Here is a 13,592-nt window from a genome sequence, read left to right on the forward strand (position 1 = left end):
TCATCTTTTTGTCTCCTCTCTTTTTTCATTGAGCAGTAGTTTGTAGTTCTCTTTGAAGAGGTCCTTTACATCCTTTGTTAGTTGTATTTCTTGGTATTTTATTCTCTTTGAAGCAGTTGTGAATGGGAGTTTGCTCATGGTTAGGCTCTCTGTCTGTGGATGGTGTATAGGAATACTTGTGATTTCTGCACATTGATTATGCATCCTGAGATTTTGCTGAAGTTGCTTATTAGTTTAAGGATATTTTGGTTTGAGCCTATAGGGTCATTTAAATATACAATCATGTCATCTGCAAATAGAGATAATTTGACTTCTTCCTTTCTTAGTTGAATACACTTTTTAATTCTTGCCTAATTGCTCTGGCTAGAACTTCCAGTACTATATGGAATAGGAGTGGTGAGAAAAGATATCCATGTCTAGTGCCAGATTTCAAAGGGAGTGCTACCAGATTTTGCTCATTCAGTATGATATTGGCTGTAGGTTTGTCATAAATAGCTTTTATTATTTTGAGATACCTTTCTTCGATACGTACTTTATTGAGAGTTTTTAGCATAAGTGCTGTTAAGTTTTGTCAAAGGACTTCTCTGCATCTATTGAGATAATCATTTAGTTTTTGTCCTTGGTTCTTTTTATGTGGTGGATTATATATGTATATTTTTTCTTTCTTTTTTTTATTTTTTATTGGATTTTGGGTTTTGGGGTACATGAGCAGAGCATGCAAGACAGTTGCGTAGGTACACACATGGCAGTTTTCTTTGCTTTCCTTTTCCCCTTCACCCACGTTTGGAATTTCTCGCCAGGCTATCCCTCCCCACCTGCCCCTCCCACTGGCCCTCCCCTTTTCCCCCCAATAGACCCCAGTGTTTAGTACTCCCCTTTCTGTGTCCATGTGTTCTTATTTTTCATCACCCGCCCATGAGTGAGAATATGCCGTGTTTCAATTTCTGTTCTTGTGTCAGTTTGCTGAGGATGACGTTCTCCAGATTCATCCATGTCCCTACAAACGACACAAACTCATCATTTCTGATTGCTGCATAATATTCCATGGTGTATATGTGCCACATTTTTCCAATCCAGTCTATTATCAGTCGGCATTTGGGTTGATTCCAGGTCTTTGCTATTGTAAACAGTGCTGCAATGAACATTCATGTACATGTGTCCTTATATTAGAACTATTTATAGTCTTTTGGATATATACCCAGTAATGGGATTGCTGGGTCAAATGGAATTTCTATTTCTAAGGCCTTGAGGAATCACCACACTGTCTTCCACAATAGTTGAACTAATTTACACTCCCAGCTACAGTGTAAAAGTGCTCCTTTTTCTCCACATCCTCTCCAGCATCTGTTGTCTCCAGCTTTTTAATGATCGCCATTCTAACTGGCGTGAGATGGTATCTCAACGTGGTTTTGATTTGCATCTCTCTGCTGACCAGTGACGAAGAGCATTTCTTCATATGATTGTTGGCCTCATATATGTCTTCTTTCGTAAAGTGTCTGTTCATATCCTTTGCCCACTTTTGAATGGACTTGTTTGTTTTTTTCCTGTAAATCTGTTTGAGTTCTTTGTAAATTCTGGATATCAGCCCTTTGTCAGATGGGTAAACTGCAAAAATTTTTTCCCATTCTGTTGGTTGCCAATTCACTCTAGTGACTGTTTCTTTTGCCGTGCAGAAGCTGTGGAGTTTCATTAGGTCCCATTTGTCTATTTTGGCTTTTGATGCCAATGCTCTTGGTGTTTTGTTCATGAAGTCCTTGCCTACTCCTATGTCCTGGATAGTTTTGCCTAGATTTCCTTCTAGGGTTTTTATCGTGCCAGGTCTTATGTTTAAGTCTTTAATCCATCTGGAGTTAATTTTAGTGTAAGGTGTCAGGAAGGGGTCCAGTTTCTGCTTTCTGCACATGGCTAGCCAGTTTTCCCAACACCATTTGTTAAACATGGAATCCTTGCCCCATTGCTTGTTTTTGTCAGGTTTATCAAAGATTGTATAGTTGTAGATATGTTGTGTTGCCTACGGTGCCTCTGTTTTGTTCCATTGGTCTATATGTCTGTTTTGGTACGAGTACCATGCTGTTTTGATGACTGTAGCCTTGTAGTATAGTTTGAAATTCGGTAGTGTGATGCCCCCCACTGTGTTCTTTTTGCTTAGAATTGACTTGGCTAGGCGGGCTCCCTTTTGGTTCCATATGAAGTTCATGTTGGTTTTATCCAGTTCTGTGAAGAAAGTCAATGGTAGCTTGATGGGGATAGCGTTGATTCTGTAAATTACTTTGGGCAGTATAGCCATTTTCACGATATTAATTCTTCCTAACCATGAACATGGAATGTTTCTCCATCTGTTTGTGTCCTCTCTGATTTCGTTGAGCAGTGGTTTGTAGTTTTCCCTGAAGAGGTCCCTTACGTTCCTTGTGAGTTGTATTCCAAGGTATTTTATTCTTTTTGTAGCAATTGTGAATGGCAGTTCGTTCTTGATTTGGCTTTCTTTAAGTCTGTTATTGGTGTAGACGAATGCTTGTGATTTTTGCACATTGATTTTATATCCTGAGACTTTGCTGAAGTTGCTTATCAGTTTCAGGAGTTTTTGGGCTGAGGCGAGGGAATCTTCTAGGTATACTATCATGTCGTCTGCAAATAGAGACAATTTGGCTTCCACCTTTCCTATTTGAATGCCCTTTATTTCTTTTTGTTGCCTGATGGCTCTGGCTAGAACTTCCAGTACTATATTGAATAGGAGTGGTGAGAGAGGGCATCATTGCCTAGTGCCGGATTTCAAAGGGAATGCTTCCAGTGTTTGCCCATTCAGTATGATATTGGCTGTTGGTTTGTCATAGATAGCTTTTATTACTTTGAGATACGTTCCATCGATACCGAGTTTATTGAGGGTTTTTAGCATAAAGGGCTGTTGAATTTTGTCAAATGCCTTCTCTGCGTCAATTGAGATAATCATGTGGTTTTTGTTTTTGGTTCTGCTTATGTGGTGAATTACGTTGATAGACTTGCGTATGTTGAACCAGCCTTGCATCCCCGGGATGAATCCTACTTGATCATGATGAATAAGTTTTTTGATTTGCTGTTGCAATCGGCTTGCCAATATTTTATTGAAAATTTTTACATCTATGTTTATCATAAATATTGGCCTGAAGTTTTCTTTTATTGTTGGGTCTCTGCCGGGTTTTGGTATCAGGATGATTTTGGTCTCGTAAAATGGTTTGGGAAGGATTCCCTCTTTTGGATTATTTGGAATAGTTTTAGAAGGAATGGTACCATCTCCTCTTTGTGTGTCTGGTAGAATTCGGTTGTGAACCCATCTGGACCTGGGCTTTTTTTGTGTGGTAGGCTCTTAATTACTGCCTCGACTTCTGCCCCTGTTATTGGTCTATTCATAGTTTCAGCTTCCTCCTGGTTTAGGCTTGGGAAGACACAGGAGTCCAGGAATTTATCCATTTCTTCCAGGTTTACTAGTTTATGTGCATAGAGTTGTATGTAATATTCTCTGATGATGGTTTGAATTTCTGTGGAATCTGTGGTGATTTCCCCTTTATCATTTTTTATTGCATCTATTTGGTTGTTCTCTCTTTTATTTTTAATCAATCTGGCTAGTGGTCTGTCTATTTTGTTGATCTTTTCAAAAAACCAGCTCTTGGATTTATTAATTTTTTGAAGGGTTTTTCGTGTCTCAATCTCCTTCAGTTCAGCTCTGATCTTAGTTATTTGTTTTCTTCTGCTGGGTTTTGAGTTTTTTTGATCTTGCTCCTCTAGCTCTTTCAATTTTGACGATAGGGTGTCAATTTTGGATCTCTCCATTCTCCTCATATGGGCACTTATTGCTATATACTTTCCTCTAGAGACTGCTTTAAATGTGTCCCAGAGATTCTGGCATGTTGTGTCTTCGTTCTCATTAGTTTCGAAGAACTTCTGTATTTCTGTCTTCATTTCATTGTTTACCCAGTCTACATTCAAGAGCCAGTTGTTCAGTTTCCATGAAGCTGTGCTGTTCTGGGTTGGTTTCTGCATTCTGAGTTCTAACTTGATTGCACTATGGTCTGAGAGGCTGTTTGTTATGATTTCAGTTGTTTTGCATTTGCTGAGCAGTGCTTTACTTCCAATTATGTGGTCAATTTTAGATTAGGTGTGATGTGTTGCTGAGAAGAATGTGTATTCTGTGGATTTGGGGTGGAGAGTTCTCTTAATGTCTATCAGGTATGCTTGCTTCAGGTCTGAGTTCAAGCCCTGGATATCTTTGTTGATTTTCTGTCTGGATGATCTGTCTAATATTGACAGTGGTGTGTTAAAGTCTCCTACTATTATTGTGTGGGAGTCTAAGTCTCTTTGTAGGTCGTTAAGAACTTGCCTTATGTATCTGGGTGCTCCTGCATTGGGTCCATATATGTTTAGAATCGTTAGCTTTTCTTGTTGTATCGATCCTTTTACCATTATGTAATGGCCTTCTTTATCTCTTTTGATCTTTGTTGCTTTAAAGTCAATTTTATCAGAGATGAGAATTGCAACTCCTGCTTTTCTCTGCTCTCCATTTGCTTGGTAAATCTTCCTCCATCCCTTTGTTTTGAGCCTTTTGTATCCTTGCATGTGAGATGGGTTTCCTGGATACAGCACACTGATGGGTTTTGGATTTTTCTTCAATTTGCCAGTCTGTGTCTTTTGATTGGTGCATTTAGCCCATTTACATTTAGGGTTAATAGTGTTATGTGTGAATTTGATACTGCCATTTTGATGCTAAGTTGCTGTTGTGCTTGTTATTTGTTGTAGATTTTTCATTATGTTGATGCTCTTTAGCATTTAGTGTGATTTTTGAATGGCTGGTACTGGTTGTTCCTTTCTATGTGTAGTGCCTATTTTAGGAGCTGTTGTAAAGCAGGCCTGGTCATGACAAAATCTCTGAGTATTTGCTTGTTTGCAAAGGATTTTATTTTTCCTTCACTTCTGAAGCTCAGTTTGGCTGGATATGAAATTCTGGGTTGAAAGTTCTTTTCTTTAAGAATATTGAATATTGGCCCCCACTCTCTTCTGGCTTGTAGTGTTTCTGCCGAGAGATCTGCTGTGAGTCTGATGGGCTTCCCTTTGTGGGTGACCCGACCTTTCTCTCTGACTGCCCTTAGTATTTTTTTCTTTGTTTCAACCTTGTTGAATCTGACGATTATGTGTCTTGTGGTTGCTCTTCTTGCGGAATATCTTTGTTTTGTTCTCTGTATTTTCTGCATTTGAATGTTTGCCTGTCTTGCTAGGTGAGGGAAATTTTCCTGGATGATGTCCTGAAGAGTATTTTCCAGCTTGGATTCATTCTTTTCGTCTCCTTCTGGTACACCTATCAAACGTAGTTTAGGTCTTTTCACATAGTTCCACATGTCTTGCAGACTTTGTTCATTCCTTTTTGCGCTTTTTTCTCTAATCTTGGTTTCTCGTTTTATGTCATTGAGTTGGTCTTCGACTTCAGATATTCTTTCTTCTGCTTGGTCAATTCGGCTATTGAAACTTGTGCATGCTTCGTGAAGTTCTCGTATCGTGTTTTTCAGCTCCTTTCATTCATTCATATTCCTCTCTAAATTATGCATTCTTGTTATCATTTCCTCAAATCTTTTTGTATATATTTTTTCAAGGTTCTTAGTTTCTTTGCATTGATTTAATACATGATCTTTTAGCTCACAAAGGTTTCTCATTATCCATCTTCTGAAGTCTAATTCCGTCATTTCGTCACAGTCATTCTCCATCCAGCTTTGTTCCCTTGCTGGTGAGGAGTTTTGGTCCTTTCTAGGAGGCGAGGTGTTCTGGTTTCGGGTGTTTTCCTCCTTTTTGTGCTGGTTTCTTCCCATCTTTGTGGATTTGTCCGCTGGTCGTCTGCGTAGTTGCTGATTTTTCAATTGGGTCTCTGAGTGGACACCCAGAATGTTGATGATGAAGTATTTCTGTTGCTTGGTTTTCCTTCTACCAGTCTAGCCCCTTCGCTGTACGACTGCTGAGGTCCGCTCCAGACCTTGCTTGTCTGGGGTGCACCTCTAGTAGCTGTGGCACAGCGAGGGATGCTACCAGTTTTTTTTTTCTGCTATCTTTGTCCCAGGATGATGCCTGCCGAATATCAGTCTTTTGGATATAGAGGGGTCAGGGAGCTGCTTGAGGAGACAGTTTGTACTTTATAGGGGTTTAATTGCTGAGCTGTGAGCTGTGTTGTTCATTCAGGGCTGTTAGGCTGCTGTGTTTGATTCTGCTGCAACAGAGCTCATTAAAAAACCCTTTTTTTTTCTCAAATGCTCTGTGTCGAGGGGTTTAGGCTTTATTTTTGGATGTTCGATGAGGTGTCCTACCCAGCTAGAAGGCAGAGTAGCCACTGTTTGGTTTCCAGGCTCCGCCCTGCTGTTATGTGATTCGCCCTGTTCTTGCAGGCTCTGCTGTGGTCTCCGCCACAGCCTGCGGCGGAGTCTCTTCGTTGTAGCGTGTTGCCTCAGCAACGGCAGGCTGCGTCAGCAGTGGGCGTGTATCTCAGTTGTGGCGGGTTGCCTCGGCAACGGCTGGCTGCGTCAGCAGTGGGCGTGTATCTCAGTTGGGGCGCGTTGCCTCGGTAGTGGTGGACGCCCCTCCCCCACAGAGCGTCTCGGGCCGTCTGCTTGGGATAGTTTGAAATCGCGGTTTTGTTCGTTCCACTGGGTATCCCAAACGATCTTTCCCTGCAATCCCCTGGGCTGGGCTACTGTGCAAGTCTCGTTCAGTCTCAAGTCCAGCCCTCTCAAGTCTCAGGTTGCCGGTTCAACAAGGCACCCGGACAAGCGCGCCCTGTGGGGATTGCTGGGTAGGGCTGGCCGCCGCCGCCCCGGCTGCCGGCTTCGCCAGGCAGACCTACTGCCTGGCGTCCCGTGTCTTTTTATACTTGGGAGTTTCCCCGTTCTGTGGGCAACAAAGATCAGTCTGGAAATGCAGCAGTGACTCATTGTTTGCGGATTCAACGCGGGCTCCAATCCTGGGTTTTTCTCACAGCGCCATCTTGAGTCCCCCCTATTACATTATTTTTATGCTTTTGCATCATCATAGCTTAGCTTCCACTTATAAGTGAGAATATACGTTGCTTAGTTTTTCATTCTTGAGTTACTTCACTTACAATAATGGTCGCCAATTCCATCAATGTTGCTGCAAATACCAATATTTTATTTCTGAATAGTATTTCATGGTATATCACGTTTTTTAATCCACTCGTTGATTTGTGGGCATTTGGGCTGGTTCCATATTTTTGGAATTGCAAATTGTGCTGGTAAAAGCATATGTGTGCAAGTATCTCTTCCTTGTAATGGCTTATTTTCGTCTAGGTAGATACCCAGGAGTGGGACTGTTGGATCAAATGGTAAATCTACTCTTAGGTATTTAAGGAATCTCCACACTGTTTTCCACAGTGGTTGTACTAGTTTACATAGTCACCAGAAATGGAAAAGTGTACCTTTTTCACTAGATCCACACTAAAATCTACTATTTTTTTATTTGTTAAAATTACGGTCATTCTTGCAGGAGTAAGTGGTATCACATCGTAGTTTTGATTTGCATTTCCCTGATTATTAGTAATGTTGAGAATTTTTTATATGCTTATTGGTCATTTGTATATCTGCTTTTGAGAATTGTCTGTTCATGTTCTTACCTCATTTGTTGATGGGATTGTTTTCTTCATGCTATTTTGTTAGAGTTCTTTCTGGATTTTGGATATTCGTCTTTTGACAATGTATAGATTGTGGAGATTTTCTCCCACTCCGTGGGTTGTCTGTTTACAGATTTTTTTTTTTTTTTTGCCATGCAGAAGCTCTTTAGTTTCATTAAATCTCACCTATTTATCTTTGTTTTTATTGCATTTGCTTTTGGGTTCTTAGTTTTGAAGTCACTGCCTAAGCCAATTTTTAATAGGGTTTTTCCAATATTATTTTCTAGAATTTTTATAGTCTCAGGTCTTACACTTAAGTCTCTGATCTATCTTGAGTCGATTTTTGTATAAAGTGAGTGATGAGGATCATTTCATTATCCTACATGTGACTAGCCGATTATCCCAGCACCATTTGTTGAATAGGGTTTCCTTTTCCCACTTTATGTTTTTCTTTTCTTTGTCAAAGATCAGTTGGCTGTAAATATTTGGATTTATTTGTGGGTTCTCTATTATGTTTCAATGGTATATGTGCCCATTTTTAAAGCAGTATCATGTTGTTTGGTTACTATGGTGTTATACTATAGTTTAAAATTAGATAATGCATTGCCTCTAGGTTTGTTCTTTTTGCTTAGCTTTGTTTTGGCTATGTGGACTGTTTTTTGGTTTCTTTTGAATTTTAGGATGTTTCTTCCAGTTTCGTGAAGAATGATGTTGGTATTTTAATGGGGACTGCATTGCATTTTTATACTGCCTGTGGCAGTATTGTCATTTTCACAATATTGATTCTATCCATCCATGAGAATGGGATGTGTTTCCATTTGTTTGTGTCATCTATGATTTCTTTTAGCAATATTTTGTAGTTTTCCTTGTACATGTCTTTCACCTCCCTGGTTAGGCATATTCTTAAATATTTTATTTATTTTGCAGCTGTTATAAAATGGATTGAGTTCTTGATTTAACTCTGAGTTTGGACGCTGTTGGTATAAAGCAGAGCTACTTATTTGTTTACATTAAATATGTATGCCAAAACTTTGCTAAATTCATTTATCAGTTCTAGAAGGTTTTTGCAGGGGTCTTTAGAGTTTTCTAGGTATACAATCATATCTTCAGCAAACAGTGACAATATAACTTTCTTTTTACCGATTTGGATATCCTTTTATCCCTCCTTTTTTCTGATTGCTCTGGCTAGGACTTCCAGTACTAATGTTGAAGAAAAGTGGTGAGAGTGGACATTCTTGTCTTGCTCCACTTCTCAGAGGAAATTCTTTCTACTTTTTCCAGTTCAGAATTATGTTGGCTGTGGGTTTCCCATAGATGGCTTTTATTACACTGAAGTATGTCCCTTGAACGTCGATTTTGCTGAGAGTCTTAATTATGAAACGATGCTGGATTTTGTCTAATGCTTTTCTGCACCGATTATCATGTGACTTTCTTTTTAATTCTGTTTGTGTGGTGTATTGCATTTAATGACTTGTGTCTGATAAATGATCTCTGCATCCCTGGTATGAAACCCACTTGATCATGGTGGATTATGTTTTTGATATCCTGTAACCCACTTATCTAGTATTTAGTTGTGGATTTTTGCATCCATGTTCATCAGGGATATTGGTTTGTAGGGTTTTTTTTGGTTATTGTTGTTATGTTCTTTTCTGCTTTTGGTATTAGGTGATAGTGGCTTCATAGAATAATGTAGAGAGGATTCCATCTTTATCTTGTGGAATAGCATCAATGTAATTGGTACCAATTATTTGATGTCTGGTGTAATTCAGTTGTGAATCCATCTGGTACTACACTTTTTTTTTTGGTTAATTTTATACTGTCATTTCAACCTCTCTCCTTGTTATTGGTCTGTTTGATATTTCAAATTCTTTCTTGTTTAAGCTGGGAGGGTTGTACCTTTTCAGGAATTTTTTCATCTCCTCTGTGTTTTCTAGCTCATGCTCATAAAGGTGTTCATACTAGCGTTATGTGATATTTTTTATTTCTCTGGTATTTCTTTTAATGTCTTCTGTTTCATTTCCTATTGAGCTTCTTTGGGTCTTTCTTAATTTTTTTTTGGTTAATCCAATCTGTCATTCATGGGTATTTGGGTTGGGTCCAAGTCTTTGCTACTGTGCTGCAATAAATGTATGTGTGCATGTGTCTTTATAATAGAATGATTTATAATTCTTTGGGTCTATATCCAGTAATGGGATTGCTGGGTCAAATCGTATTTCTAGTTCTAGATCTTTGAGAAATAGCCACACTAGCTTCCACAATGATTGAACTAATTTATACTCCCACCAACAGTGAAAAAGGAGTCCTATTTCTCCACATTCTCTCCAGCATCTGTTGTTTCCTGACTTTTTAATGATTGCCATTCTAACTGGTGTGAGATGATATCTCATTGTGATTTCAATTTGCATTTCTCTAATGACCAATGATCATGAGGTTTTTTTCATGTTTGTTGGCTTCACAAATGTCTTTTCTTGAGAAGTGTCTGTTCATATTCTTCACCCACTTTTTGATGGGGTTGTTTGTATTTTCCTGTAAATTTTTTAAGTTCCTAGTAGACATGACATTATCACTTTGTCAGATACATAGATTTCAAAAAATTTCTTTCATTCTGTAGGTGGTCTGTTCACTCAGGTCCATGCCTGTGTCCCTAGTAGTATTGCATAGGTTTTCTTCTAGCATTTGTACGTTTTATAGGCCTTACATTTAAGTTTTTAATTCATCTTGAGTTACTTTTTGTATAAGGTGTAAAGAAGAGCTCAATTTCAGTTTTCTTCCTATGGCTAGCCAATTTTTTCAACGCCATTTATTAAATAGGGTTTCCTTTATGCATTGATTGTTTCACAAAGTTCAGATGATTGTACACGTGTGGCATTATTTCTGAGGCCTCTGTTCTCTTCCATTGGTCTATATATCTGTTGTGGTACAAATGCCATGCTGTTTTGGTTACTGTATTCTTGTAGTATAGTTTGAAGTCAGGTAGCATGATGCCTCCAGCTTTGTTCTTTTTGCTTAGTATTGTCTTGTCTATTTGGTCTGTTTTTTTTTTTTGGTTCTGTGTGAAATTTACAGTAGTTTTTTTCTTTTTCTAATTCTGTGAAGAAAGTCAATGGTAGCTTTATGGGGATAGCATTAAATCTATAAATTACTTTGGGCAGTATGGCCATTTTCATGGTATTGATTCTTTCCATCCATGAGCATGAAATGTATTTCCATTTGTTTGTGTCGTCTCTTATTTTATTGAGCAGTTGTTTCTAGTTCTCCTTAAAGACGTCCTTCACATCCCTTGTAAGATGTATCCCTATGTATTTTACTCTCTTTGTAGCAATTGTCAATGGAAATTCACTCAAGATTTGGCTCTCTGACTATTATTGGTGTATAGGAATGCTTGCGATTTTTACACGTTGATTTGGTATCCTGCGACTTTGCTAAAGTTGCTCATAGCTTAAGAAAGTATTGGGCTGAGGGATTGTTGGTGGTCAAGAAAGGCCTTATAATTTCAATTAAGTCTTGAAATATTGTTATCCACCTGACATGTCAAATCGTGAAATGTATTATAAGCAGTGGAAATGACACACCCAAAGCCATAAATAAACATCAAAATAGCCTGTTATTTGTGGAAAATTGCAAACATTTTGTCATGACTTCTGTTTAGGCATCAGGTTGCAGAAAATTTGTATACAAGCTAATGAAATTTTGACCGTATCCTCTAAGGCAATAGATTTCTATCTGTATTCTAACTAGTGTTTATCCATACAGGCTCTGCAGGCCCTTAGAATCATCTCCAGAATGAGAGAGTAGTCTAATGAGTAGGGACCCTGTTTCCATTAGTGTGGCTTTGATGGTTTTGCATGTTTTATTTTGGAATTCTTTGTTGGACTTTATTAGGGATAAAAAATTCACTGCTTATAAAAAAGCTACTAAAATTGTAAAACTACTGCAATGAAAAATAAGAAGGCTTGGAAAAGTTTTAACCAGAAGAAAAAGTATTTAAGATAGATTAAACACCATAATGAAGTAGAACATTCAGGGATTATTTCTTATTTTGAACAGCAACCTGAGTGTCTAACCTTTCAGGTGTGGTACCCAACAAAGGACAGTTTCCCTTGGCTGTGGGAGTCCAGGAGTTGTTTCAGTGCACTGGTCCAATGTGCCGCTATGCTGAAGACCTGACCCCCATGCTGAAAGTCATGGCAGGACCTGGCATCAAAAAGTATGTTTATTTATTTTTATTTCCTTTGACTGTTATCCTGACATTCATTCTCTCTTTGTTTATTGGTGTCATAGAGGTAGATTTTCTGTCCTAAAGCAAAATAATACTGTGGATTTTAATGAGAGAGCTTTTATATAGTAACATAAGAGGACATCATGCTTCTCAAATTTGGAAAATGCTGTGCAAAAGTATTTTACTGGGAAAATACAAAGAGAGACTTTATTTTGGGATGAAAATGGGGAATCTTTTTGTTGTTCATTTGTGAACTTCAGTATAAAACTAAGCTCACTTTAAGCTCAGTCTTTCTGATTCTTCTGCCATCTGTCACCACATGCATAGTTTCCCGTCTCACCTGGATCATCAATGCTGCTTGAAAACCCGTTTTCATAGACACCTCTTTTTTATATATAACATTTTCTATACCAGTGATTTTAAATTACTTTCATTTTCAGTGAACCTGTGATCTCCTCCTCTCATTTACACTCAATTAAATAATCACATATTTTATTTCATAAAAAATGCAATCTATATGTAACTTATTTCAGTTTCTGACCATAAATATTTTCTTGGTTTCCAGCCATTTATTCTCTTCTCTTTTTATTTTTTATTTTTATGCATTTGAAGTTTTGGGGTACATGTGAACAGCATGCAATATTGTTGCTTAGGTAGACACATGGAAGTGTGATTTGCTGCCTTCCTCCCCATCACCTACATCTTGTGTTTCTCCTAATGCTATCACTCACCAACTCCCCGCCCTCCACTGTACCTCTTCTATTTTTCCATAACAGACCCCAGTGTGTGATGCTCCCTTCCTCGTGCCCATGTGTTCTCATTGTTCAACACCCATCTATGAGCTAGAAAAAATGCATTGTTTGATTTTCTGTTCTTGTGTCAGATTGCTGAGAATGATGGTTTCCAGGTTCATCCATGTCCCTACAGAGGACAAAAACTCATCATATTTGAGGGCTACATAATATTCCATGGTGTATATGTGCCACATTATCCGTGTCCAGTCTATCATCAATGGGCATTTGAGTTGATTCCAGGACTTTGTTATTGTAAACTGTGCTGCAATGAACATTCGTGTGCATGTGTCCTAATTGTAGAACGATGTATAATCCGTTAAATATATATGCAGTAATGGGATTGCTGGGCCAAATGGAATTTCTATTTCTAGGTCCTGAGGAATCCCCACACTGTCTTGCACAATGGTTGAACTAATTTACACTCCCACCAAAAGTGTCAAAGTGTTCCTATTTCTCTGCATCCTCTCCAGCATCTGTTGTCTCCAGACTTTTTTAAATTGCATTTTAGGTTTTGGGGTACATGAGCAGAGCATGCAATACAGTTGCATAGGTACACACAAGGCAGTGTGTTTTGTTTGCTTTCTCCACTTCACCCATATTTGGCATTTCTCCCCAGGCTATCCCTCACCACCTCCCCCATCCACTGGCCCTCCCCTTTTACCCCCAATAGACCCCAGTGTTTAGTACTCCCCTCTCTGTATCCATGTATTCTCATTTTTCATCACCTGCCTATGAATGAGAATATGCGGTGTTTCATTTTCTGTTCTTGTGTCAGTTTGCTGAGGATAATGTTCTCCAGATTCATCCATGTCCCTACAAACGAAACGAACTCATCATTTCTGATTGCTGCATAATATTCCATGGTGTATATGTGTCACATTTTCCCAATCCAGTCTATCATCAATGGGCATTTGGGTTGATTCCAGGTCTTTGCTATTGTAAACAGTGC

At 38.6% G+C, this 13,592-nt stretch overlaps 1 protein-coding gene across 3 annotated transcripts in view; it reads left to right on the forward strand.

The window, feature by feature from the left end:
* Positions 1-13,592, forward strand: part of FAAH2 (fatty acid amide hydrolase 2) — a 297,578-nt gene that overhangs the window by 101,469 nt on the left and 182,517 nt on the right. For all 3 annotated transcript variants that reach the window (XM_078362584.1, XM_078362586.1, XM_078362585.1), the window contains one exon: positions 11,702-11,837. In XM_078362584.1, the coding sequence (XP_078218710.1) occupies positions 11,702-11,837 (136 nt within the window). The remainder of the gene's footprint in view (positions 1-11,701; positions 11,838-13,592) is intronic.

This window comes from Callithrix jacchus, chromosome X (assembly GCF_049354715.1).
Source record: "Callithrix jacchus isolate 240 chromosome X, calJac240_pri, whole genome shotgun sequence".
NCBI lineage: Eukaryota > Metazoa > Chordata > Mammalia > Primates > Cebidae > Callithrix > Callithrix jacchus.